Source organism: Phacochoerus africanus, chromosome 14, assembly GCF_016906955.1.
Source record: "Phacochoerus africanus isolate WHEZ1 chromosome 14, ROS_Pafr_v1, whole genome shotgun sequence".
Lineage (NCBI taxonomy): Eukaryota > Metazoa > Chordata > Mammalia > Artiodactyla > Suidae > Phacochoerus > Phacochoerus africanus.
Genome location: NC_062557.1, coordinates 18,489,401 through 18,516,649, shown reverse-complemented (window position 1 = coordinate 18,516,649; position 27,249 = coordinate 18,489,401). Strand labels below are relative to the sequence as shown.

The following is a 27,249-nucleotide window of genomic DNA, read 5'->3' as shown; positions in this document are numbered from 1 at the left end:
GCTTTACCCACTGAGCGAAGCCAGGGATCGAACCCACATCCTCATAGGTACTAGCTGGGTTCTTAACCCACTGAGCCACAATGAGAACTCCTCATGAAGCCTGTTTGACAGAAGAAACTGAAGCCAAGAGGTCACAGGAGTAGGAGACAGAGCCCAGCCAGCCGGAGAGATCCCAGGTCGGCTCTTCCCTGGGCGGCTCAGAGGCATAGTGGGCAGAGCTCTGAAGCTCTGACCTGAATCAGTTCATCTCTCTGACTCTGGAATCAGCATAATCAATGCCATATGACCTCAGAGTGTCACCCACCCAGCACAGTGTCCAGAGTGTCACAGGCCTTCACGGAGCCATCTTCTCAATGACTAGACGAGCAAGGCACCTCTCCTTGCTCCCTCTTGCCAGGTCTCAAACTCGAGAAGCATCTGCCTTCTGCCATCCCCATCCTGCCCCGGCCCCTCCTCTGCAGCCCGCCACCTCCTTGGCCAGCCTTTGCCCCTTCTGGGTTTGCAGTGAGTTAATGAGCTGGTCTCTGAAGTATGAACAGCTCTGGGAAAGGGGGCACTAAATATGGCCGCTACAGCAGTCCCATTTGTCACACTCATTTCTGGCCTTAATAGGCTGCAGGCCACAGGATCAACACATCAGCAGGTCTGCCGGCTCTGGCAAGGGGAAGCTCATGTCTCCACTGGTCTAATTGGGTTGAGGAAGGAAGACAGAGGACCTGGATGTGACGGCCGCCCAGCACCTCCACCCACCCCTTGCTTAGGTACGTCTGGACCTGGCTGGAATCCTCTCAGGGCCCCAGAAGTCATGAGAGTAACTGTACTTCCTGGGCCCAGGCCTGAGAGTGGGAGAAGGCCAAGGGTAACCCCAAATGGCATTAGCCAAATCTGGGAACCTCCGTCAGTCACGGTGCTAGGGGAACAACCGCAGCCCAGGGCATTTCGGATCAACAGGCTTTATTCAGCACCAATGGCGGGTCGGGCTCTGCACCAGGAACACAGAGATGAGTAAGACACAGCCCCTGCCCTCAAAGGGCTTCCAGTCTAGGAGGAGAAGACAACCAGCTTTGGGCTGATTACGATACTGCGGATCCAGGCGTAACGTGGGGGGGGGGGTGTGTGTCTCCCAGAGCACCTGACCCAGCCTGGGGCTTCAGAGGGCGCCCGAGCTGGAAGTCAGCCAGTTGCAGGGAAATAAAAGGTTTTCCAGATGGGGGAGAAGCAAGGTGAAAGTGCAGGTGCGGGTGGACTCTGGCGAGGAGTGCAAGGAGCAGGAGGAGCGCAGTGGGAGGCGGTGAGCGGGGGAAATGCCCGGGTGGGACGGGGGGATCCCGGAGGAGGCCTGGCCTCTGCCCAGGAGGGAACCCTTACTGTTCGCCTCCTGGTCACAGGCTTCGACCTCTGGGAGGATCCTGTCTGAAGGGGGCGGTGCTTGGTCCACGAAGGGGGCCTTGGCCATGATGGGCCACGTGCTCAGAGAGGCGCAGGCCCAGGGAACCGCCCGCTTTACGCACAGGGACTCCTCTCCCCACCCAGAGAAGCCGCCCGGGTCTCCTGGTGTTGCTTTCACGGCCCCTCATGGACACGGTTCTGTGCCTGCTCCTGGAGGGAGGGGCCTGGGGAAGGTGGGAAGGTGTAGCTGCTGACAGAGGGCTGTTTCTCTCCCTCCAAGCAAGGGTTGGCCCCGGGCAGGGCTCGGTCCGGATTCAGAGTGTATGTACTGCGGGGATGGGAGAGCACAGGCCGCATTCCTTCCGGGTTCCAGCCTCTGAGGGACTTCCCGCCCTGAGGGTCCAGCTAGAGGGAAGCCAGGAGGTAGAGCGTGAGCAGGTAGAGGAGGCTGGCAATGCCGGCCAGCCCCGCGAGGACCCCCAGCCTCAGCGGCAGGTACTCCAGGGAGCGCTCCAGCTCGGCGTGCAGGAGGACCACCTGGCGTTTGGTGACACTCCACTCGCCCGAGTTGTCGAGAACGTGACGGGCCATGCGGGCCTTGTCCTCCAGGGGCAGCTGGGCCTTGATCCGGGCCTCTGCATCTTCCTGCTTCAGGTTGTTCCGCTGCATCAGCCGGGCCAGCTGCGTGTCCCGGTCACTAAGGACGGGGCAGAAGGGCTGCTCAGGCACTGCAGGCCCCGGCCTCCCTCCCACCCGCACTGGAAGCTCAGCACCCCCCCACACCTCACCCCACTCTTTGTAAGGACCCTAGCAGCACCATGGGCTACCTAAGAGCCCCAAGATCCCCAGTTTTGTTGAAGCCACACGGGAAGCCCCCGAGATTCTCCAGTTTTAAGGTGGGAGGATTTGATCACCTGGAATCAACTACACTCTTCATCCCTGAGTGGGTGACCTTTACGGAAAGCCTGTGCTTGCAAACGAAACACTTCCTGCAGTTCCCCTGGGGGCCTGGGCTGTCACCTCAAAAACAGAGCCCTCTCAGTAGCTCCCCACACCCAGCCCTGCACGTTTAGAGCAAAGGGACTGTGCTCAGATGGTGGCCACTGGGCCTGATGCCACCGATGAAGCAGGACGGGCTCACCCCAAGGTGCTTCCAATATGAGAAAGGACTCGAGAACTGGGCCCCCTCCCCCACCTCAGTGCTTGGGACAGAACTAAGCAGAATGTGCCAGGCAACACCCAGTCTCCCAACTGCAAAGGGAATTCAAAGAATCCCTCTCGCCCACACTGATGTTACCACCCAGGACCTTCCTCGGCAAACCCCGTCCTGCTTTGGGCTACACAAGGACTGGCCAGCTGCCCTCTGGAATGGGGTCATCTCTGACACCCCTGTAGCTCTCTGACTACCTGAGGCCCTCAATGGGGACAAGGGGGACAGGGCTGCAGCAGCTGTCTTCTGCCATCTGGGGTCTCTCTGCTTTGCCACCAGGCCTGAACTTTCCGTTATAAGATGGGAGGCTTTGATCGCTAGAGTTTAGACCCCTCCTACTGGTGGCAGACTCAAGAGGCCCCTGGGATGTGAAGTCAGACCTTCCGAGGACAGAATCACCTGAACACCAGCCGGTCCCAATGCCATTCAGAAGTGGATGCTGTAGAGTCATTTCTGGCTGGCTGATTAGGGAAGAGCTTGGAGAAGGATGGCAGTTGCCTTGTGAAGTAGACAGGACTTCTGATTTCCTTTGTTAGGGGGACAATGTGCTGTCAAGGTCAGGGGGCCCATCCCTGCCTGGCCGAGAACAAGGACCATATCCAACCTTAGTTGGGGATACTGCAAATCTGAGGCCGGGAAAATCTGGGTGAGAGAATGGAGATGGCTTGGGGCCACCAGGGGGCGCATGTCCTTCAGAAGGTGCGGCTGAGACCAGGGGGCCTCCTGGGATATGAAGGCAGAACTGAGAGCCCTTCCTGGAGCTCAAGGATAGTCCCGTATGTTAACTGATGTTGTTTATGGTAAGGGGACTTTTGCCCAAACATGCATCTCACCACTGGAAAGTTCCTCAAAAGCAAATAATCACACTTCGGTTTAATCACTTTGGTAAATCCCTCATTATTCCAAATGCACCAGGGGGAGTTTGCCATGAGGAGTCCATGAGGGGATCCATATTCTTGTAAAGCATAGATCCTTTTTATGAAAATCAAATAATCACTCATGCATCTCCTAGGCATCTCTCGTGCAAGCTGTACAAGCATCTATGGGAAAAGTGGGGCATGTATGGCACCGGGACTCTGGTAAAGGCTCCTCTGGCTGGTGGGTGGTGCTGGAGGATCTCCCGGGGGGCAGGCAGAAACTCCACAGCCCCACTTACATGCCAGGAGCCACCGCTCTCTCTGCTCTTAGTAAAAAGATCCACCATGAAGAAAGGCACGGGAGGAGGGAGGCAGCGGCGGTGGTGGTGGTGGGGGGAGCCGTGAGCCACCTGCTGACTGCAGCTGCAACCAGCCCATTCTGTTTTCTTACCTACACTCTAAGACTCTCTTTCTTTTCTTTTCTTTTTTTTTCAACGGGCTGCACCTGCAGCACATGGAGGTTCCCAGGCTAGGGGTCTAATCGGAGCTGCACCGGCTGGCCTACACCACAGCCACAGCAACGCAGGATCCAAGCCACATCTGCAACCTATATCACAGCTCACGTATCCTTAACCCACTGAGTGGGGCTAGGGATCAAACCCGAATCCTCATGGATACTAGTTAGGTTTGTTACCTATGAATCACAGTGGGAACTCCCTAAGATTCTCTTTCTTTCTTTCTTTTGGATCCCTTGACAAAGTTTCAATTGTATTAAAACTCCAAAGCAAAGAGCAATCTGTCTCCATGGAGTCTGCTTGGCGGCAGACAGTCTTTCACAAACAGGGAACAAAGAACCCAGAGAGGTTGCAGGTTTACACCGGGAGACACAGGCCAATGGGATCTTTAACCCACTGAGCGAGGCCAGGGATGGAACCCACAATCTCATGGTTCCTAGTCGGATTCATTTCTGCTGCACCTCGACGGAACCTCCAACTTTCTGTTCATAGGTATTGCCAAGTGGGTGACCCCAGACAAATTCTTTTAAGTCCCTCCTTGAGTTTGTTCTTGCATAGCTCAGAGGTATCAACTCTGGTCCTGACTACCTCATGTTGAAAGGTGAACTGGGTGAAGCTGGGGAGCTGTTTGGGAAACTGAGCAGTGCTGCAGGAGGGAAAAGGGAACCAGTGGATAAGAACATGGCAGCCCTGGCAGGGCCAGGCAGCCGGGCTGAAGTGCCTCCAAGAGCCAGCAGGGGGAGCCCTTCCCAAGCATTAGAGAGGCCGGATAACCATTGCTTCCCACATCTGCTGCAATGCCCCAGGGCATATTTGGGACAGGCTCAGAGGTCATTTTCTAGAGGCTCTGGGCACAAACCACTGCTGCCCAAAACACTAGACCTCCTGACCACCCTGAGGGCAAAGGGCAGCGGGCTATTTTGCAGGTACATGCTTTAGCCAGGGACCCTCCTTTCCAGCCTTGGAGAGGCCAAGCCATGCCACACACTCACCAGTACACCACCACCGTGTGCTTCATGTACTTGAGCAGCTTCTTGGTCTCAAACAGCAGCGGGACATCCAGAATCACATAGCGGTATCCTGGGGAGAAGCCAGGAAACTCACAAGTTCAATTCTGCAAGCACACACAGGACTGTGTGCTCCGTGTGGTGTGAGAACAGAGTTGAAGCCACGGTCCCCGACCATCAGGAGCGCCCCAGCAGACGGGGAGACCTTTCAAGGAGAGGCATAACCTGATTGCTAGCCTGTTCCAATGGCACGAGAAGTCATTTTGGGGCGGATGATCCAAGAAGACCTTATAGAAGGGACAGCATTTGTACTGGCCTTGAAAAGCCGGCAGGACTTTTTTTTCTTTGTCCTTTTCTAGGGCTGCACCCACAGCATGTGGAGGTTCCCAGGCTAGGGGTAGAACCGGAGCTGTAGCTGCTGGCCTATGCCACAGCCACAGCAACGCCAGACCCGAGCCACATCTGCAACCTACACCACAGCTCACGGCAACGCTGGATTCTTAACCCACTGATTGAGGCTGGGGATCGAACCCGAAACTTCATGGTTCCTGGTCGGATTTGTTAACCACTGAGCCACGACAGGAACTCCTTTTTTTGGGGGGGGGGACTTCTGACACCTGAAAATGAACGGGTGGAGGGAATGTAAACAGCATTGGCTGAAGCAGAGGCCTCGAGCAGAGGGAGGCTGACAAGGTGGTCGGGCCAGTCACAAAGGGTTGAGTTCACTTGATCTGGAACCCAAAGGGTTGTTATTCCTGAACAGGGAAATGACACGGCCAGAACTGCAGGAGACTGGACAGAGTTTCCAGGAGTCCCTGGGCCCTTTCTGCCCTACTCATCCACCTTTGCTCAAACAGGAGTGGAGGGCAGAGTGAGGGAGAGGTGGATGATAGGTTCTCCCCCCCAGAGCCAGTTCCAGGCCTCGCTCCCTGCGGGAGTCCTGTGTCTGTCCTTTCTCCGACTCTCCAGGACAAAGTCCTATGGGGGCTTTGGCAGCAGCGGCCCCAGAAGGAAAGAGGCTGCTTTTCTGGCATCAGAGGCAGACCTCCAGCCAGGGACTGCAGGTTCTGGTCTGGGACTGGTGCGTGATCAGGACTAACACTATATAACTAACTGCAACGGGGTAAAGGCACTGCTGAGCCCTCCCGCCACAAGCCAGGGCAGGCCAAGGGCAGCACCATAACCTACTGTAAGCGGGCATGTTCCTGGGCGACTCGCCCAGGAACGCCCTGGGCTCCGAGTTCTTTACACCAGTGACCCCTGTGTAGTGTAAGCAGGCTGGCAGAGGCCCGGGAGCAGTGAGAGGCCGGCGTGGGCACTGGCTTTTGCCCAGAGCCCCCCCGCCTGGCTTGGAGGATGTCCCAGGCAGACCCTTCCCACCACAGGGGCAGACATACATCACATGAGTCCCCAGGGTGCCACCGGGAAACGGGCACTCCAGGTGGTCCAGGGAACGTGGTGACAACTCAAGCTGCTGGGTTTCCTGTTCCCCAGGACCTGCGGCCCAGGAAGCCCAAGAGACGCCTTCCCTTGGACCCAGGCGTTAAGGGAGTGGGCTCTGCTGCCGCGCCCTGGTTTGTAGCCCCCACTGTCCCACCATGTGACTTTGGGCCCCTGAACGAACTCACCCGTGTAAATGAGTGAGACGATTGCCTGCTTCGCAGGTAAGGAGCACATGAGCGAGTGCACGTAAACCCCGCGGCACCCTCACCCGACCCTCACGCAATGCTCCCAGACGACGGCTGTGATCGCCGCCGGGCCCTGGAGCGGGCAGGGGCAGCGCTGGCTCCCCGCTCCTCTCCGGCCCAGAAGAGCGGCCGAGACCAGGTCCTCTCCGGGCCTCTTATCTCCCCCTTCTGCTCCGCTCCCAGGCCTTCCTCTCCCGTCACTGTCCTTTCTTCTCGGCCCCTCTCGGGAACTGGCGGCCAGCTCTTTGGTTCGCTGGCAAAGGGCTATTCAGCTGTCACATCCCTCCTGCTTGATAAGCTCTGCAAACCATCCTGACTCTATTAAGACATCCGTCTGCCTACGCGGAGACCTCCCAACAGCTGGTGATCTTATCTGACGTTTGATTATACCAACTCTGACAGTTGTATTTGTTAGACTCATCAGGGGAAAACTGGGACTGTGGAAGCCACAGCTGTCGTCCCCATTTTTCACCTTATCGAGCTGAAAAGAGCTCTCTGGCTTTTAATTAAGTGGCGGTGGTTGGGGAGAGGGGAGGCTGGGTGGATGACACAGCGGGAGAACTTTGGAGCGGGTGACATTATCCGAGGCTTAATTTCAGAAGGGGCGAGCCGCTGCCGCCCCAAAGCCTGGCAGATGTACTCGCGCCTGGCCTGGGAGCAAATGCGAAAGGGCAGGAATAAAAGGCAGAAGGCCTCGCTCCTGGGGGCGGGGGTGGAGGGGACAGGAGGGGTCCCGGCACAGACAGAAGAGGCAGGACAAAGGCAGCGAGACGAGAGACTCCCCTTGAGGGGGAGGGAGGGAGGGAGGGAGGCCTGTAGCAAAGGGACAGAGATGGGGAGCAGAGCTGGTCTATCCGGGAGGACCCCCGTCTGAGCAGGGGGAGGACGCTGGCAGCCAGCTCCCGCCTGCTCAGATGGGGGTGGGGCAGGGAAGGGCTTTTCAACATCAAGCATGTCTGTCAGGCCATCCCTTCCCTTCCGGGGGAGGTACTGGGCAGAGGGCCACGGGGTGGAAGGAAGGTCCCCACTCTGTCTGTAAGAACTTGACGCGTAAGAGAATTTGGCCATAATCATAGCACCCAAGGCCAGAGAAAAGCAAGAAGGCTTCCCCTGCCCTCCAGGAAGCGAAATCTTCGCCTCAGTGCCTGACAGACAAGCAGCCTTCAACTCAGAGCCTGTCCTGGAGGATCCATGTGCCAGAGGCTGTCAGGCAGCTCTGTGGGGGCCCTGGGCCACCTCTCGCCTGATCCCAAGTCCCTGTTCTCCCACTGCTCCTGGTGATTTGACCCCCTCCTGGACAAGGAGGATCAGACCCCCCTGGCCCAACGCCACCCTGAAGAGCTGCACGTGGACTGTGGCACGTGGCTTGGGAAAGGCCACCCATAGCTGCGGGAGAAGGTTCTTGCCCACCGGCCACAGGCCTGTGCTTTTCAAACACTCTCCCCTTCCTTCCGGGCAGGCACCGCACTTGGCGGTCCCTGCACATGCCAGGCTGACTCTCTCCGCCGAGGCCCAGCCCCGAAGGATTATCCTCCACTCGGAAGCCTGCCCCCCTGCCCGGCCCGCCTGGAGGCTCCCCACCTCTCCTCTTACTTCTCCAGGCGTCTCAACCCGCGCTGAAGCTGCCTCTGGCTGTGCTCTATGTTCGAGTGGAGATGGACATCATGGGCCCGGACGCTTAGTCGCCCTGAGAGCTTCCCGAGCTTGGCATCGTTAACCTCCGGATGCAGACGAGGAAACAGGCGGAGGGGCTGGCCGGCTCAGTTACGCAGCCTTTAGAAACTGCGAGGGCCGGGACTTCGGCTCAGGCCTCTGACTCCATTAGCCATCAGATGTTATCACCCCTCCTCCCCCACTGGAAAAAGCAGCTTCCTGAGGTTCATGGCTCCAAAGTCTCAAGCGTCCCTTCTCATGAACTCGTCGGCCTCCTTAAGTGGTGAGGGCCATCACTCTCTCGGGCCAGGGCAGGGCTGCATGCGGGATGCCAGGGAATAGGGTAAACTCAACAGCCTGCAGGATAACCTCCCCGGCCAACCTTTCTGCAGAGCAGGGCCCGGGGCCCTGGGCTTTGCCCCACCCCGCCCGGGGCCCCAGGCCCCAGGCCTCACCCCGGAGGAAGTACTTGAAGGTCTCCTTCGTCATTTCCCTGCAGATCTCCGGGTGGGTGATGGCGTTGAGCAGGTGCCGCCGGTCAGGCTGGTTAAAGATCAGGTCCCCCAGGGCCTTGCGATCGATGTCTCCGTTCTCCAGCAAGACCTCAGTGCCGAAGGCCTCCACGATGCGCCGGTGGGCGGGGTACCCTGGCTGGACGACTGTGGCATAAGGAGGAGCCGGGTCACTCTCTGGAGCCTCCAGGCCGGCCCGGGGACTCTGAGTGACTACAGGCACAGTGATGCGGGAACCCATGGGTGCTTCCTTCGTTTGGAGCAAAATCACCACGAGGGGCGGGAAAGCAGCCGTGGAGGGCAGGGTGCATGGAATTCCCAGTGTTGTTTGCGGGGGGAGGGAAGGGGGGGGCAGCAGGGGCAGGAACCCGAGACCAACCCCAGGGCTGACGGAAAGCCCTCCCCTCCTCTGAGGCCTTGAAAGGCCCTATAAAAAGGTGAAGCCCGACGGAAGAACGGAAGCACCAGGGAGCTGCTGTGCACGACCCGCGCCCCCTACTCACCATGCCGGGCAATGACGTCCACGTCAATCACCGCACAACCCAGCTGCTGGAGCACTTGGAGAACCGAGCTCTTGCCGGAGGCAATGCCCCCTGTCAGGCCCACCAGGAACATCCTTCCAGGAAAGAGGGAGCCAGGCTAAGAGGCAGGAGCCAGGAGCCACTGGAGGCCAGGCTCGCCCGGCTGTGATGCTCCACCACAGCAGGGACAGAAGGACTGGCCTGTCGGACAGAGCAGGCCTGGTCAGTGCGGGGCCAAACTGGCTGGGGGGGCGGGGCGGAGAGGGAGGCAAAGGCAGAGGAGGAGACACAGCCTTGGGGAGCTCAGGCTCCACCCGAGACAGAAAGCTCTTTCAGGAAAGGCCTCTAGTGTTCTTTATTTTTAGGGCCACACCCGTGGCATATGGAGGTTCTCAGGCTAGGGGTCCAGTTGGAGCTAGAGCCACCAGCCTACACCACAGCCACAGCAACACAGGATCCGAGCCGCACCTGCGACCAACACCCCAGCTCGCGGCAGTGCCAGATCTTTAACCCACTGAGCAAGGCTAGGGATCGAACCCGAAACCTCATGGTTCCTGACACTGCGCCATGACAGAAACTCCTACTATTCTTTTAAAAACACTCATGAAAGCAGTTCCCAGTGTGGCACAGTGGGTTAATGATCCAGCTTATCTCTGTGGAGGCATTGGTTCGATTCCGGGCCCAGCACAGCGGGTTAGAATCCGGTATTGCTGCAGCTGTTGCTTAAGCCACAGATGTGCCCCGGATTTGATCCCTAGCCTGGGAGCTTCCAAATGCTGTGGGTGCAGCCAAAAAAGAGAGGGAAAAAGCCAACCAACAAAAAAACCCACTCATGAAGAAGGCAAACTAACACTGTGTAAATTTAGCAACCAAAATGCCGAGCAGGCAGAACAAGGTCAGGCACCGCTGAGTGGAGGGCTTTGTGGAGGCGGCAGTTCCCTATGCAGGCAAACTCCCCGCAGGAAGGGACACCTGGCCCCCTGCAGTGAACCCGGGACACTTTCCAGACGCCCACACAACACCTGCAGCCCCACCTTCTAGTCTGGGACACTGTGGCTCACGAGCACCAGGGCTGGGATGGCCAGGGAGCTGGTCCAAACTGATGAACAGCCCCTCCTCCTCCTCAAAGAAGCGGCACAGGTGGGGAGCTCAGTGACAGGCAGTGGCTGCGTGGCTACTAAGCCTCGGGTTCAGAGACGTACAGACTGTGCCAAGAAAGAGCCAGGAAAGGAAGACAGGCTTGAGCCTGGTGTGGTGATTTGTGGCTCCTGGGCTGAGCAGGACAGCAGAGGCAAGGAGCACAGACCTCTCCAAATCCAGTATTTCCACTCACATGCCGTGCAACCCAGGGCAAGTCACTTCCCTCTCTGAAACTATTTTCTTTTTTCGTTTTTTTTTTTTTTTTTTTTTTTAGGGCTGCCCTCGCGGCATATGGAGGTTCCCAGGCTAGGGGTCCAGTTGGAGCTACAGCTGCCGACCTAAACCACAGCCACAGCAATGCAGGATCCGAGCCACATCTGCCACCACAGCTCATGGCAATGATGGATCCTTAACCTACTGAGCAAGGCCAGGGATCAAACCCTCGACCTTATGGTTCCTAGTCAGATTTGTTTCCAATGGGCCACGACAGGAACTCCTGAAGTTCGGTTTTCTCATCCGTAAAATGGGGTAAAATAGGCATGACAGAAGCTGCCCCCAGAGGCTGTCGTGCAGACTGAATGGAAAGAGTATCTGCAGCCCTTGGCACACTGCTCCTGACATGACAAATGCCCAGGAAAGGAAGTGAGGGGGCTGGTGTAGGCTGGACGGTGGGGGTTACTGACAAGCCGTGAGGCTCGGAGAGAAAGACTGCTGTGAAGTTGCGTCGCCACTCCCACAACCTCAGACTGTCTCACAACAGACTTTATTTTTTTCCAGCCTTTTTAGGGCCACACCTGCGGCATATGGAGGTTCCCAGGCTAGGGGTCTAATTGGAGCTACAGCTGCTGGCCTACGCCACAGCCACAGCAATGCAGGATGCGAGCCGGGTCTGCAAGCCACACCACAGCTCAGGGCCACGCCGGATCCTTAACCCACTAGTCGAGGCCAGGGATTGAAGCTGCATCCTCGTGGACGCTAGTCAGATTCGTTTCCACTGAGCCAGGATGGGAACTCCTCACAGTAGACTTGAAGTCGTGCTGCATTTTCAGGCGTAAACATGATCACCGCGTCTTAGCCTTTGTTCCCAAGTTGGGAGAAATTAAATCGAAGGCCAAGTCTCTCCCCCCCTCCTTCAGTGTGAAATCACTTCTCCAGGACCTTAAAATCTGTCATAGGACTTTTTTTTTTTTTTGGTTAAACAGCAGATTTACTGTCCTAATTACTTCCTTGCACTTATACTGAAAGGAGTCTGCCTCTCTTGAGGACACACCAAATGACAGGGGAGGCAGCCGCTCCGATGTGGGCTGAGGAGGTGGCTTGGGGCAGCGAGGACACCCATCTAGAAGTTAAATCTCCCAGGCTCATTCTCACCCAGGGAAGCCAGGGGCGGAGAGAGGAAAACATCCACCAGAATCATCATCCAAATGGAGAGATCGAACCACATTATTCAACTATTTACGAAGCCCTTCTCCTCAATCTCCCTGAGACCTGGGTTGCCCCCAGGTTCGTCTCCCTCCAGCTTACAAAAAGAGAAGTTCAGGATAGGGTTCAGCTGTGGGAAAAAAAAAAAAAAAATCTTGGAGTTCCCATCGTGGCTCAGTGGAAACAAATCAGACTAGCATCCATGAGGACACAGGTTCGATCCCTGGCCTCGCTCAATGGGTTGAGGATCCGGCATTGCCATGAGCCATGGGTCACAGACATGGCTCAGATCTGGCACTGCTGTGGCTGTGGCGTAGGCCAGCATCTGTAGCTCTGATTCAACCCCTAGCCTGGGAACCACTATATGCCATGGGTGAGGCCCTAAGATGACCAAAAAAAAAAAAAAAATCATCTACTCAGCTGAAGTTTTGAAATGGAATACCCAGCACGAGTGTGTTTTAATCCCAACTCTGTCCTGCTGTCTGTAAAGCATTGAATCTCCTCTTCGGCTGAAGCCCCACCCGGAGGCCTGGGCGTGGGGCTTGAGGACAGGCCGCAGCTGAGGGAAGGGGCGACAGCTGGTTCTCAGGGCCCTGACCTCTCATCCATCAAAGGCAGCCCATGTCACCTGGTCACCCAAGTTTGCCAAGTTGGGTAAAGGGGCCTGGAAGACCTTGCAGGCAGGCAGACTTTTAACTCCTGCCGGTACACAGGCCTGGGACCCCCCTCGAGACCCCCTGAATCAGATCTCTGCGGGGCAGGATCCGGGCAGCTCTGCTGTGTAACAGGGCCTGGGATGGACTCTAATTCTTCCTTTATGGTGTTAAGGATGGAGGACCAGAGAGGAAGAGGCTTGCCCAGGGCCGGTTATTAGCATAGCCTGGGTGGAATTCAGGGCCTCAACTCCCAGTCTAGACCCCTGCCTTCCTGTACTCGGGGAATGGAAAATTCATTTACATGTAGATTAAGTATGACTAAGCAAGCATGGTGTCCTTTTCTGCAGGCCAATCAATGCGAGACCAAGGGAAAAATTCCTTCTTGCTGATCACACTGGTGTTTTTCCTCTGCAGAATAGAGGGCTGGGTCTTAGGAACAGTAACCGGGGCCCAGATGTAAATTCCAGGCTCAGCTCTGCCCCAGGCTCCGGGGGCTGAGAGCCTCATGAGCAGCTTCCCTTCTCGGGGGCCCTGGACCACCATCTAGAAACAGACTAACAGCTGCTTGGCCTCCTCCAAGAAGGCCATGGGGACAGAGAAGCACCTGCCTAGGGAGGCTGTGGGCCCCTGGCTGGAAGGGGCTGGACAAATATCAGCTGTTCCCATCTGACAAGCGCCCTGCGCCCCCATAGTTCACTCCTGACCTAACTGCTGACTGAGCTCCCCTGGGCTCTGCAGCTCAGGGCTGAGACCTCTTGAGCAACCAAAGGAAAACACAGGTCTGGCCCCTCAGGAAAATTTGGAGACAGTAACAAACAAAGCACCGGCAGGTGAAGGAGAGCAGTCACACAGTCACGTGGTATCACCCTGGGCCTGGGGAGGGGGCAGGGTGGATCTGCCCAGGAGCTGCACTGACTAAGAGCCCCCCGGCCCCCCAAGGTTTGGCAAAGAGGTACGGAAGCTTTCAGGTTTCAAGCTGCCTCAAAGTCCCACCCAGGCCGGGCCCATAGCTCCGATCCCCAGAGAAGTAACTGGAGAAGTAACGTTTTTGATATCCCGTGTTCAGAACCCTCTTCCTGGTCTGGTTCAAAAATCATCTTCTGGGATCTGCTCCGGTTTTCCCCCTCAGCCCTCTGCCATTTACACGGAGGCAGTGGGGACCTCGCGGTAACTGCTAAACCTGGCTCTGATCTGAATCCCCTGTGAAACTTTCGAAAAGGTGCAGAAACCCAGGCTCCACTCCAGCCCCCTGACTCTGAATCTAGGGCAGGACCTCACGTCCCAGCCAGCCAGGCACCAGCTCTGTGGCTGAAAGGGAAAGTCGTGGACTGGAAGCTGGACTGGAAGCCGAGAGGCCCGAGTCCCCGTCTCTGTATTCTGCCACAGACCTAGCTGTGTGACTGCAGGAAGCCTTCTCAGCAGCCTGGCCCGGGGCGGGCAGTGCTTAGAAACAGCTGAGCGGCCAACGCCAGGCCTGGTGAGCCTCAGTCTCCACATCTGTGACGAGGGGCCGGGCTTCCAGCCCTGGGGGAGGCTGTGAGTCCCACTGCTGCTTCCTTCTGCGCGGCCCTCTTCGCACAGTAGCCAAAGAATGACAGGACCTCTGGGGGCCGGGACTCTTCCTCCTCAGCACCGAAAGCTGTTCCAGAAGCTGGCTTAGCTGGAGAGGTAAGGACACCGCCAGGTTCCAGAGCAACACAGAGAAGCTGATGGAAGCTGCATCCCGGGTCTGGAGGGGGTTGGCCAAGGTGGGACTCCATCCCAGGGGGAGCCACACCCGATCCTCCCTCAGCCCTCATTCTCCAGGTCAAGGGAGAGGCAGTAGGGTATAGACAGGGTAAGGATTGGAGTCAGACAGGGGGGCCTGCAGCCCTGTCAGGTGAAGATGGAATTCTGCTGTGCTCCATTCATCTTTTTTTTTTTTTTTTGGCCTCAGCGAGCAGCAGCTTGATGTGGGATTTCAGTTCCCAGACCAGGGATTGAACTGGGCCGGCAGCGATGAAAGCGCTAGAAAGTCCTAACCACGAGACCACCAGGGAACAGGCCCTGTTGTGCTCCATTAACGGTGGGCCTCACTCACGGAGGCTCTCCCGAATGCCATTTGGTTTTTACTTCCTGGGCCCCCAAAGCCCAGAGAAGAGACAGAAAATATACTGGGAAGAAGGGTCTCCCGTGGCCTCTCTGGCAGGCTTTCTCAGGGAAAAACGAGAGGGGACTACTTCATGGGCCTCCAGACAAGGAGCCCCACTGTCCCCACGCTGTCTGGAGTTCTAACTCCACAGGCCGGCCTGCTAACCCCAGCCATCAGCACCCTGGGTCCAGACGGCTGCGGTGGCCTTGCGGCCTGACCCTCCAGTCCCTGCCTGCTCCTCCCAAGGCAGCCAGGGTCGTGGCTTAAAATCACCATCTGCTCATGTCACTCCCGTTTAAAACCTTCGCTGTATTCCTCCTCCTCCTAGCCCCTCACAGAGGCCACTGGGTCCTGTGTGACCCTCCTGCCGTCAACCCCTCCATCACTCCTCGTCCACTGCTCCTGCCCCCACGAAGCTTACACTCAACGCAGGGGGGCAGGGGTGAGGGAGGGGGATATGCAACCAAAAGCTCACAGCAAGTGAGGCGCTGCTGATTGGGGGCGGGTATCAAGAGCGATGGGGGTGGTTACTTTAAATGAGGGACCAGGGAGGTCTCTCTGAATGAGGACCTGAAAGCAGCGACAGTGCAGGTCACCTCTCTCAGAAGCCTCATCCACCCCCCACCCAAATCAGGCCCCTGACCTCGCTCACCACTTCCTCTCCTTCCCTGGTACCTGTGGTGCTCAGTACTTTTGTGTGACTATGTGATAAAGTAAATTCCATGCATCCAGTGTGCACTCTTTGGTGTCCAACATCTAGCCTGGTGTCGAGTCTCTGTCAATTACCAGGTGAGCTATTTCTTCCTTGACTTAGTTTCTGTGAAATGGAGCTAAAGTCACCTACTGTTTTTTTTTGTTTTGTTTTTGTTTTTGTTTTGCTTTTTAGGGCTGCACTCCCTGCAGCAACATCAGATCTGAGTCGCGTCTGCGACCTATACTACAGCTCACGGCAATGTTGGATCCTTAACCCACTGAGCGAGGCCAGGGATCGAACCCACAACCTCATGGTTCCTAGTCGGATTTGTTAACCACTGAGCCACAACAGGAACTCCCCAAGGTACCCACTCTGGGCTGCTGTCAAGAGTAAATGAGAAAAGCGCTCAAAACAGTACTCAGCACACACGGAGCCCTCAACCAACGTTCTCTTTTAGTTCTGACAAACTGATGACTGGGCACAGAATGAATGACTCCAAGAGCAGGAACGGGAAGGGGAAATACATGGCGAAGTGTGTGGGGTGCCAAAGGGGATGCTCCCAGGCTGCTCCTTCTCCCAATGGAACACGCTGCTCTCTTGGGAGTCCCCACTGTGGTGCATCGGAAACGAATCTGACTAGAACCATGAGGCTGCGGGTTCCATTCCCAGCCTTGCTCAGCAGGTCAGGGATCTGGCATTGCTGTGAGCTGTGGTGGCAGACGCAGCTTGGATCCTGCATTGCTGTGGCAGTGGCCTAGGCTAGCCTGGGAACCTCCATATGCCTAAAAAGCAAAAAAAAAAAAAAAAAAAAAAAGAGAGAACACACTGCTCGCTGCTAGTAAATCCCAGGTTTGGCAGGTTAAGGAACTGCTTTGTGAATGGACACACTTTCCTCCCCAGGAGAGCTCCAGGGCTTAGCTTGGAATCCAGTTCTCTTGCTTGGCATCTCCCAATCAGCAGCCCCCACCTGCCGACGGGGCCAGAGGCCGCTCCCTCCTTAGTTTCCAGCTCCTTCCCCCCTCTTTCGCAGCTGCCCAGGATCTCACCGTGGGCAGGCCTGACCAGCCACATGCTTCTCCTTTGAATTCCTTTCCAGAAGGGATGGATCCATTTCGCTCCAATGATCAATATAATCATTCATGAAAACTAGTGGTTTCCTGCCTTGGGACCCAATTATTTTCTTACAGAACCAGGGGTTGCAAAAATATATTGTTCCCATTACCTAATAAGTGCTATTTTTATCGATGGATTCCCCATGCCTGGTCTTTCATTATTGGTGAGAGGCTGCTATATAAACCTGAGTCCAAGTTCTCTTCATCAGCTGGGCCTGTTAAGTTACCACCTCCCCCTGGGGGTGGCTGCCGGTGACGGTGACGGGGAGGGCTGGTGACAGGTAGGGAGCCCTCCCGGAAGATGTTGGCGGCCAGCCTCCCTCTCCCTCCCTCCGCCTTCACCAACACCCAGGGAAGGGAGGGAGCAGGTCATTCTTCCAGAGTTCTCTCCAAGGCAGAGACCATTACCCCAGGGAGCTTTTATGGCTGGGCAAGGTGGTTTGGACTGGACTGCGATGCTGGCGTTTAAGCCGAGAGAGGATCCCAGGGTGCCCAATCTCAGGGGCTTGGAAGTCACAGGGGCCTGGGCTAGGAACGCAGCTTTGTCCTTTAACGAGCTGGGGGGCCTCAGGCAATTTAATTCCATGCTGGGGGCTTCTATTTCCTTGCATATAACATGGGATTATATATAACAGTCTGTCTGTAACCTGGCAGCCAGGTGATGCTAAATCCTATTATGTCAACCCTCTGCCAAAACCCTCCAAGGGCTTCATCTCAGAGTTCAAGCCAAGTCCTTACAGAGCCCTACAGGGCCTCATGACCGGAGTGAAGGAAAAGTGTCACCTGCCACATTAGTACACAAAGGATGCTGCAGCCATCAAGCCAGCACAGTGGCCCAACTACCGGGTCTTTGTTGCAGAAACTCCTATATACCCGGGCTCCTCCCTAACCTCTTGGGAGCAGTCGCTCAGAGCTATGAGAAGGTGGTGTCCGAGGCTTAAGTCCTCAGCTTTGTCTGCCAAAGAAAACATCATTCTCAACTTTTAGGTTGGGCCTTTTTTTTTTTTTTTTTTGTCTTTTTAGGGCCGTACCCTCGGCACATATGGGAGGTTCCCAGGCTAGGAGTCTGATTAAGAACTGTAGCCACCAGCCTATACCACAGCCACAGCAAGATGGGATCCGAGCCACGTCTGCGACCTACACTACAGCGCACGGCAACGCCTGATCGAGGCCAAGGATCGAACCCTCAACCTTGTGGTTCGTAGTCGGGTTCGTTAACCACTGAGCCACGACGGGAACTCCTGGGCCTTTTTTTTTTTTTCAGTCATCAGGGTCACAGGCTCTATCCTCTCCAGGCATCTCCTACCGTTCTCCCCCTGGAATGAGACCCTCGAGCCACAGTGGCCACCTTGCTGCTCCATGACCGGGCCTGAGCTCCCTGACCTCGCCCCCACCTCGGGCTGTGGACACACTGCTCTCTCCCTCCGCATAGAGGGCTCTTCCCCCAGAGGGCTGCTCGGCTCACCTCCTTCTCTGACCAACCGACTTGCTAACAGAGACTGGCCTGAATATATCAAATAACGCCCCACCCCCACTTCCCACTCTATGCTCCATAGTGTTCCACTTTTTTTTTTTGTCTTTTTAGGGTCGCACTCACAGCAAATGGAGGTTCCCAGGTTAGGGGTGGAATCAGAGCTGTCGCTGCTGACCTACACCATAGCTCATGGCAACTCCAGATCCTTAACTCATTGAGCAAGGCCAGGGATCAAACCCGAGTCCTCATGGATGCTAGTTGAGTTCGTTAACTGCTGAGCCACGACGGAACTCCAATAAGTTAGGTGTTTACCCACAGTAGTTTGAGGTGGTCCTCACACTGGGGAACCAGAGCCCCTGAGAAATGCAGGTAGATTTTCCAAAGGACGCAAAGACACAGCTTAAAAGGAGTAAATTTCGGAGTTCCCGTTGTGGCTCAGCGGACCATCCATGAGGACTCGGGTTTGATCCCTGGCCTTGCTCAGTGGGTTAAAGATCAGGCCTTGCCATGAGCTGTGGTATAGGTTGCAGACATGGCTCAGATCCTACACGGCTGTGGCTGTGGTTGTAGACCAGGAGGTGCAGCTCCAATCTGACCCCTAGCCTGGAAACCTCCATGTGTCTCATTAAAAAAAAAAAAAAAAAAAGAGTTCAAAGTTGAAAAAGGAACAATGTAAAATTTCAACTGTTAAATAAAAACTGGTTTGGAAGCTCCCGTGTGGATGCAGCATGTTAATGATCCAGTGGTGCTACGGCTGCGGCACGGGGCGCACATGTGGGGCAGCTCAGGTTCGATCCTTGGCTGGGGAACTTCCATATGCCACAAGTGTAGCCAAAACAAAACAAGGAGTTCTCATCGTGGCTCAGTGATAATGCAACTAGGATTCATGAGATACAGGTTCGAACCCTGGCCTCGCTCAGTGGGTTAAGGATCCAGCATTGCCATGAGCTGTGGTGTAGGTCACCGATGTGGCTCCGATCCTACATTGCCGTGGCTGTGGCGTAGGCCAGCAGCTGTGGCTCCAATTTGACCCCTAGGCTGGGAACCTCCATATGCTGAGGGTGAATCCCTGGGAAAAAAAACAAAACAACAAAAAACCACTGGTTCATGTATTCTTTTCAAAGAATGAGGAAAATCAAGTCACTACTGTGTTTAGTTTTTTGGTTTTTTTTTTGTTTTTTGAGGGCCCCACCCAAGGCATATGGAGGTTCCCAGGCTAGGGGTGGAATCAGAGCTGTAGCCACTGGCCTACACCACAGCCACAGCAACATGGGATCCAAGCTGAGTCTGTGACCTACACCACAGCTCGTGGCAACGATGGATCCTTAACCCACTGAGGAAGGCCAGGGATCGAACCTGCGTCCTCATGGATGCTAGATTCATTTCCACTGAGATAAGACAATGGGAACTTCCACTTTTGTATTTAGATTCCACTGCAGATTTAAGTGTCTTACACAACAGTTTTTTTTAAATGTCAATATTTTCTATTAACCAGAAATCATATCCTTTGCAACTATTGAAACTTTCAGAGAAAAATTTTAAAAATCTAAAAATGTGCAAGACAATGGTTTTCAAGACAAAGCTAAGCTCATTACTACTGCTTGCCTGCCTGCCTTCAGCCCTAAAGGCAGGAGCACCAAGTGAGGTTCTGAACCCTTTAAACAAGTTCCAAGGAGGGGCAGATTCAGACCTTATTCAAGAGACAGAAGTGGATTTGATGGGAATTTAGGGCTCTACTAAAGAAAAACTACCCCAACCGGCCTGTCCACTTCCAATCATCAGCCAGATCTCTAGCCTTTTGTCGAGTCACCGGGCCTGTCCACATCCTGCCAAATACATCTGATTTATTTAGGCAAAATCTGCACCCCCGGCCCCTAAAGAACACTATATTCAGGAGTTTAAAAAAAAAAAAAAAGTAGTAACAGGTACTGCAGTTCCCATCATGGCTCAGTGGAAATGAATCTGACTAGTATCCCTGAGGACACAGGTTCAATCCCTGGCCTCGCTCTGTGGGTTAAAGATCTGGTTTGCCTGAGCTGTGGTGTAGGTCACAGATGCAGCTCAGATCCTGTGTTGCTATGGCTGTCCCGGAGGCCGGCAGTTGCAACTCTGATTTGACCCCTAGCCTGGGAACTTCCATATGCCGCAGGTGCGGCCCTAAAAAGACAAAGGAAAAAAAAAGAAAAGAAACCAAATTCAAAGGCTTCCATTTCCTCAATTTGAAAATTAGGACTTAAGGTTAAAGTTCATTCGAATGATAATTTCCCCATAACTAAGAGAGAAAGAAAAATCTTTGAAAACTTCATAAACAAACTCCGTTTTGGAAGCAAGCAGTCGGGCTGTCCTCTTTTATCAAAGTATAAGTAGGAACTTCATGCCACCATTTTCATATAAGCAGAGCCGAAAATGTACCCAAAGTCACACAACTGCAAGTGGCAGAGGCTGGATTCAAAAATCAAACTGAGGTCTGACCACAAAGATCTAAAGTGCAGTAGCTTTGGACTGAGCCTGGGTTTGAACTCACAATTTCCGCCGCTTTCTAGTTGCAAATCTTTCTAGGCTTCCACAGCTGCAGAACAGGGAAAACACCTTACTGAGTCGGGTTGCTGTCTAGGTAATGAGCCCTGTCTGTAAAAGCGTTTGACCCAGAGGTTGCTTACGAGGGCAATAAATTGCAACCAAAGCCCAAAAGAAAGGCGCGTACTGTACGTTCTATCACGTAGCTGATTGGTGCGCCAGTGCCTCCGGGGTGGACAGCCCTCTGGACGGGGGTGGCCCGAACGCCAGAGAGAACAGAGCAGCCCTGGGAGCCACCGCCCCGCCCGCCCGCCCCAACCCCCGGGGCCCGGCAGCTCCCACTTGCCGGTGCGGCGCGCTACGTACCCGGGGCCTCTGACCCGCCTGGGCCGCAGTCTCTCGCCCAATCTCAGAGGCGTTTACTTAGTGGCTCCCGGACGCAGGCGGGGCCTCGGGAGCGCGCGTACGCGGACCGGACGTCCGCGCAGCGGAAGGGGGAGGGGCCGAGGAGGGGTGGGCGGGGCCGGGACAGAGGAGGGCGGGGAAAGCGCGCAGCCCCACAGCGCTGGGCAGGTGGAGACTGCAGCATCACCCCACCCTCAGGGCCAAAGCCTTCCCGTGGCGCGGCGTGGGTGGGGGAACCCCTAGAGTCCCAGCCTCAAATTCAGGGCTGGCCATCATTAACTGTGCAGCCCCTGGCAATGGTAACCATAGCCACGGTAGTCTACTATGCACCTTCTGCTTGCCAGGTCCTAAGAACACTCTGAAGGCATTATCTCATTGAATCTTCATAGGCCTTGAGGTAGATACCCTCACCACCCCCATTTTACACAAAAGAAAACTCACACTTAAAGGTTAATCCAGGAGTTCCCCTCCTGACTCAGCAGAAAGGAATCTGACTAGGAACCATGAGGATGCAGGTTAGATCCCTGGCCTTCCTTACTCAGTGGGTTAAAGATCCCGCCTTGCCATGAACTGTGGTATAGGTCGCAGATTCGGCTGGGATCTGGTGTTGCTGTGGCTGTGGAGTAGGCTGGCAGCTACAGCTCTGATTCAACCACTAGCCCGGGAATGTCCATACGCTGCAGGTGCGGCCCTAAAAAAAAAAAAAAAGCTAATCCATTTGCCCTCCCTTACAACATAAGCTGGCTGCAGAGCTCATTCTGTCCATAGAAGCCTAGCAAGTCACTTAGCTTCTCACCTTGTCTCCTCTATCAAAGTGCAGATAGTCGGTACTATGCCGCTTGTTGAAGAATTCGAAAGACATAAAAGCATCTAATAATGCTTCACATACAGTAGGTGGTCCTTAATTAACTCCTACCCTGCCTCCTTTCCCTCTCCCTAAACTGTATCTCTGCTTCCCGCTTCCTTTAAGGTAGGAATCTTGTCTGTCTTTACCACTAGTATCCCTTCTGCCCAGCGCAGTAGGGATCCAACACATTGAAACATGAAGTAACCAACATCTTTCTCTGATCAGTCCAGCCCCTGAAACTTTCTTCTTGACGTCAACAGCACTGGCTGACATCACCCAATAAATAGGATTGCATCTCATGATCAAAGGGGCCATTGGGTCCAAACATCTGTCTAGTGTTTGACTCGCTTCCACATCATCTCTGCTACCTCCACTCGGTCATGTCCAGTGTCGGGGAGCTCATTGTCTTTCCAGACAACTTCATGCTGCCTTCAAAGTCCAGTCCTGGCAGTTAGAAAGTTTTTCCTTAGGTAATATCTCTCCTAATTCTAATTCACGGGGTCATAAAAAACAACTCTAATTCTTATTCCATAGAGCCAGATCTAACAGCCCAGTCCCCCTCCTGGATCAACAACTTCCAGATAACCTAGCTTTGTGATTCTCAACCTTTTTCTAACTTTTATTCTTTTTTTTTTTGTCTTTTTGCCATTTCTAGGGCCACTCGCATGGCATATGGAGGTTCCCAGGCCAGGGGTCTAATCAGAGCTGTAGCTGCCGGCCTACGCCAGAGCCACAGCAACTTGGGATCCGAGCCGCGTCTGCAACCTACACCACAGCTCACGGCAACACCGGATCCTTAACCTACTGAGCAATGCCTGGGATCGAACCCGCAACCTCATGGTTCCTAGTCAGACTCATTAACCACTGAGCCACGACGGGAACTCCATCCTTTTTCTTACTCCTGACACATCAGAGGAATACCCATACTGGCCATGGCAGTGAAAGAAATAGGAAGATGCCTGTCCCTCCCCCAACTTATCAAGCTCTTCCTGGGGGATACTGTTAGGAAACCCCTGCAAGATGATCCTGCTCAGGAGTTCCCGTTGTGGCTCGGCGGTAATGAATCCGACTAGGAACCATGAGGATCTGGGTTTGATCCCTGCCTTGCTCAGTGGGTTGAGGATCTGGCATTGCTGCGAGCTCTGGTTTAGGTCGCAGACATGGCTCCAGTCCAGCATTGCTATGGCTGTGGCATAGATGGGCAGCCATGGATTTGACCCCTAGCCTGGGAAGTTCCACTTGCTGTGAGTGCGGCCCAGGGGGAAAAAAAAAAGATGATCCTGCTTTTCCCCAGATTCTGCCTTACAGTACTGTGAGCTCTTGATGTACAAGCAGGGGCTCTGTTTCCTAAGCAGGCATCCTTGTGGTCCAATCTGCCAATAGCATTTGCATCTCTGCTCTGGGATGATCCCAGAGGCAAGGCCAAAGGGCTGCTGCAGGGGCTTCGCCCCAGGAACTTCCTCTGAACTGAAGCTCCACCTGTGCAGTTTTGAGGTGTTGCCATCGAGGGCTTTTTCAGCTCAATCACATATCCTCTGTTATTCGGGATGGCCGTAGGAAGCTTTGAGCTGGCTCTGGCTGCTTTCACAATCTCACTTCATCCTGACAATGACCTGCATCTCAGTCACCCCTGTGTCCTTAGCATCCAGCAGGATGCCTGGACTACAGGGCTGCTTCAAGTTGTGTTTGGTGAACAACCCTCTGAGTCCAACACAGATGACTCCTTTGACTCCTGGGTCTTTGACTCTTGGTTCTTAAGATTAAACTTACTTTCCATATGTTTATTTTAAATAAATATTAATAAGCAATTAAATTTATACCATACCTCATAAATATCATTAATATTTATCCTTTATTAAACAGCTTAAGAGAAAAAAACTTCCCAGCTGGGAGATAAAGTCCAAACTTTGAGGATAAGCCTGAAACTGAAGGCGGCCTGTGACATAGCCCCTGACCATCCCTCCAGACATGTGTCTTGCCACATGTTCCCCTGGGGAAAAGGCAAAGGGGGAAGGCAATTCAGTTACTGCACAGACTTTGTGCTAAAACACCAGGGTCAAGTCCAAACTCACACTAAGTAGCCATGACACTTTAGACAAATCATCAAGCTTCATGTTTTCTCATTGTAAAACAGGAAGAGCGCCAGCCCTGCGCATTGCACAGGGTCAAACCAGACGAGGGATGGTAGGGATCAAACCAGATAGTGTGTTAGTGCATTTTGTGCACCATACAAATAAATCAAGCACCTCACGAACATGAGTGGTTGCTGTACTATGTTTTCCTGCCTCTGCCCCTTGTTTGTAATGTCTCCCTGCCTGGAGGGCCTCGTTCCTTCTTTCTCACTATTCACTCATCTATTCATTCATACATTAAATAATCCAACAAATATTAATCGGGGGTCTACAGTGTGCTGGCCCAAAAGCTAGAGAGGCGAGGAAAACTCAACCTGTTCTCTGCCCTCAGAGAATGCAGGGGCTCTTTTATTCTTTTGGCATGTGGAAGTTCCCAGGCCAGGGATCAAATCTGTACCACAGCAGCAACCCAAGGCACAGCAGTGATGGTACTGGATCCTTAACCCTCTGCAGCACAAGAGAACTCCAGAACACACGGTCTTGTGAGTGAAAACCGTTGCCAGTTGGATAACCAGGCAAACAAAAGTAAAACTGTAACTGTAATGCCAGCTCAGGAGCAGGTCTATGGGGCCCCCAGAGATGATAATGGGGAAATCAGGGCTCAAGCGGCCTCCAATTTAAAGTCTGCTTTCTCAGCGTTCCCACGGTGGCACAATGGGATCAGTACTGGCAACGTCTTGGGAGCACTGGGATGCAGGCTTGTTCCCTGGCTCCAGCACAGTGGTTAAGGACCCAGCGTTACCGCAGCTGCGGCGTAGGTTGAGACTGCAGCTGGGATCTGATCCCAGCTGGGCCACCGAAAAAAAAAAAAAAGTCCGTTTTCTTTTCTTTCTTTTTTCTTCTCTTTTCTTCCTTCTTTCCTTTTTTGCTTTTCAGGGCTGCACCTGTGGCATATGGAAGTTCTCAGGCTAGGGGGTCCAATCAGACCTACAGCTGCGAGCTTACACCACAGCTACAGCAACGCAGGACCCGAGCCACGCCAAGTTCTTAATCTGCCGAGCCACAACAGGAACTCCACCAAATTTAAATTTTATTAGAGAAATCATGGATCCTACAAAATCTAAGTGAAGATTCTAACTTGCATTCTAGAACTTTAGACTGGCACTTCCTCGAAAGGCTCTCCACTCAGCAAAACCTGCTCAGTTTGCAGTAAAATTCAATGCAGAGTATCTGACTTAAGCTTTGACCTGCAAGAATGTCAAGTCCACATACACCAGCACCATCATCCTCTATAATCACCCTTCATCAGTCATGTTTCATTAGCCTTTGTTCAACCTCTGTGAATCTGTGAGAAAAGAAAATACAGGGCTGGGAATTAGAATACCAGACAGAGGTGGGTTCTGGTCTAAGGTCCACAACTTAGGTATCACTGTGATTTTTTTTTTTTTTTTTTTTGCAGGCATGACTTTCTTCAAGTCTCCCTCATGAGCTACAACAGGTGAAATGATTAGAAAAGTTAAATCCAGGAGTTCTCTTGTAGCACAGCGGGTTAAGTATCCAGTGTTGTCACTGCAGCGACTCTGGTCCTTGCTGTAGCAGGGGTTTGATCCCTAGCCCAGGGAACTTCTACATGCCTCAGGTGCAGCAAAAAAAAAAAAAAGTTAAATCCATCTAACACATGCAAGGCTTTATTATTATCTCTGATCTCCTTTTGTCTGTACTGCATTTAAGGCATTGTGCTGACAGCAGTCCTGGCCCCAGAAAGATGTGTGGGTAACAACTCTCAGCCTGAGTGGGTGTCTGTGCCTTCCAACGTCAAATATGAATGATTGGAGGTTTTCTGCTGCTTTGGATCATATTTACTTCAGTTCTTGCCACTGATGTTAAAACCAAGGGTTGACTATATTTAGCTGTTTTATTTGTTTTGTTTCCCTGAGTCAGAGGGGAACTATTTCTTCTCTCTCTACTCCTCTTCCCACGCTGAGAATTTCCCAAAGGCAAAGATCATTTCCCTTTTTGGCCACTGGAGCTCTCTGATGATAAGAACTTGTCTTTCCCTCACCACCTCCCACAACCCAACCTGAATGGGAAATCTCTAGGAATGGGAAACTTTTTTTTTCCTGTCTTTTTGCTATTTCTTGGGCCGCTCCGGCAGCATATGGAGGTTCCCAGGCTAGGGGGCCAATCGGAGCTGTAGCCACCGGCCTACGCCAGAGCCACAGCAACGCGGGATCCGAGCCACGTCTGCAACCTACACCACAGCTCACGGCAACGCCGGATCGTTAACCCACTGAGCAAGGCCAGGGACCGAACCCGCAACCTCATGGTTCCTAGTCAGATTCCTTAACCACTGCGCCACGAAGGGAACTCCAGGAATGGGAACCTTGACTTTGGGCTCTGCCTTAAGATTCAGGTGTGAGGAGTTCCCCGGTGGCTCAGTGGGTTTATAATCCGGCATTGTCACTGTGGAGGCTCTGGTCAGTGCTGGGGCTGGGGTTCGATCCTAGGCCCAGGAACTTCAACATGCCACAGGAATCCCCCTTTCCCCCCAAAGAAACAGACTCAGTTGCCATTACTCAATCACAGGGGTGAGACCCAAGGGATTGGTGCATTCAGTCAAGGGTAAAAATAGATTAAGATGTCAAAATTTCCTTCTTATAACATTTCTTTTTTTTTTTTTTCCCCCTTATAACATTTCCTTGGGTAGATGTATCAGACGACGTGGATTTCGTGGTGGTAAAGAATTCAGAGGGCCGAAGGGCAGACAGATCCAGATCTGTATACTGGCTTTGCCACTTCTTAGCTAAGTGACTGTGCAATTTACCAACCAACCTGGGCCACATCTCTTGTCTGAAAAACAGAAATAGCGCCCACATTCTAGATTTGTTAACAGGATTACATGAGCTGTGCTAAAAGCCTTACCACAGTGAATGTGGAGGGCTGCTGCGGAGAATGAAAGGAATGTGTGCGGAAGAGCTTCGTGGAGACCTGTGCCTGCAGGCCAAGAGGCGGCGAGGCCTGACAGAGAAGTCAGATGTCCTTGCTCAGGGTCAGTGTTCTGCACATCACAATCCAGCGCTTCTCATGAGGCCTTAAGCTACTACCGACCAGGGGCCGTACAGAATCCCGGGTGAGGAAAGGCGGCAGGAGCCAACTTGGCTTCTTGCTGTAATATCTTTCGAGGAAGGCCCCACGCGGGGTCTCAGTGGGTCACACCCAGGCCCTCTTACTTACCCCGGAATGGTAACGGTCCTTAACTGCAGCCAAGAGCAGCTCACCTGCGGCCCAAGCACTAGCAAGGGCAGGCTGAGGTCAACGTCTGAAACCCTTAAGTTGCCTCAAACTACACTTCCCAGCATGCCACGCGGCCGCCGGGGTGGCGGAGCGCGGGCCTAGCTAAGCTTGGGCTGGTCTTTCCTCAGGCGCG

The 27,249-nt window shown here is 53.9% G+C and overlaps 1 protein-coding gene across 6 annotated transcripts; it reads right to left on the bottom strand.

Annotated features, from left to right (window-relative positions):
- Window positions 1–937: 937 nt before the first annotated feature.
- Window positions 938–27,238, bottom strand: DCAKD (dephospho-CoA kinase domain containing). 6 transcript variants are annotated; one of them, XM_047757488.1, is made up of 6 exons: window positions 20,865–20,970; window positions 20,506–20,550; window positions 9,335–9,447; window positions 8,775–8,978; window positions 4,964–5,051; window positions 938–2,086 (listed from the first exon to the last, which is right to left on the bottom strand). In XM_047757488.1, exons 3-6 carry the CDS (start codon window positions 9,444–9,446, stop codon window positions 1,795–1,797), a joined length of 696 nt encoding a protein of 231 aa, XP_047613444.1. In that variant the 5' UTR covers window position 9,447; window positions 20,506–20,550; window positions 20,865–20,970; the 3' UTR covers window positions 938–1,794. The 6 variants fall into 6 exon arrangements, with proteins under 6 accessions (XP_047613444.1, XP_047613443.1, XP_047613441.1 ...); XM_047757487.1 differs by lacking the exons at window positions 20,506–20,550; window positions 20,865–20,970 and adding an exon at window positions 27,057–27,238 and having other exon boundaries at window positions 9,335–9,553; XM_047757485.1 differs by lacking the exons at window positions 20,506–20,550; window positions 20,865–20,970 and adding an exon at window positions 27,057–27,238.
- Window positions 27,239–27,249: the final 11 nt, after the last annotated feature.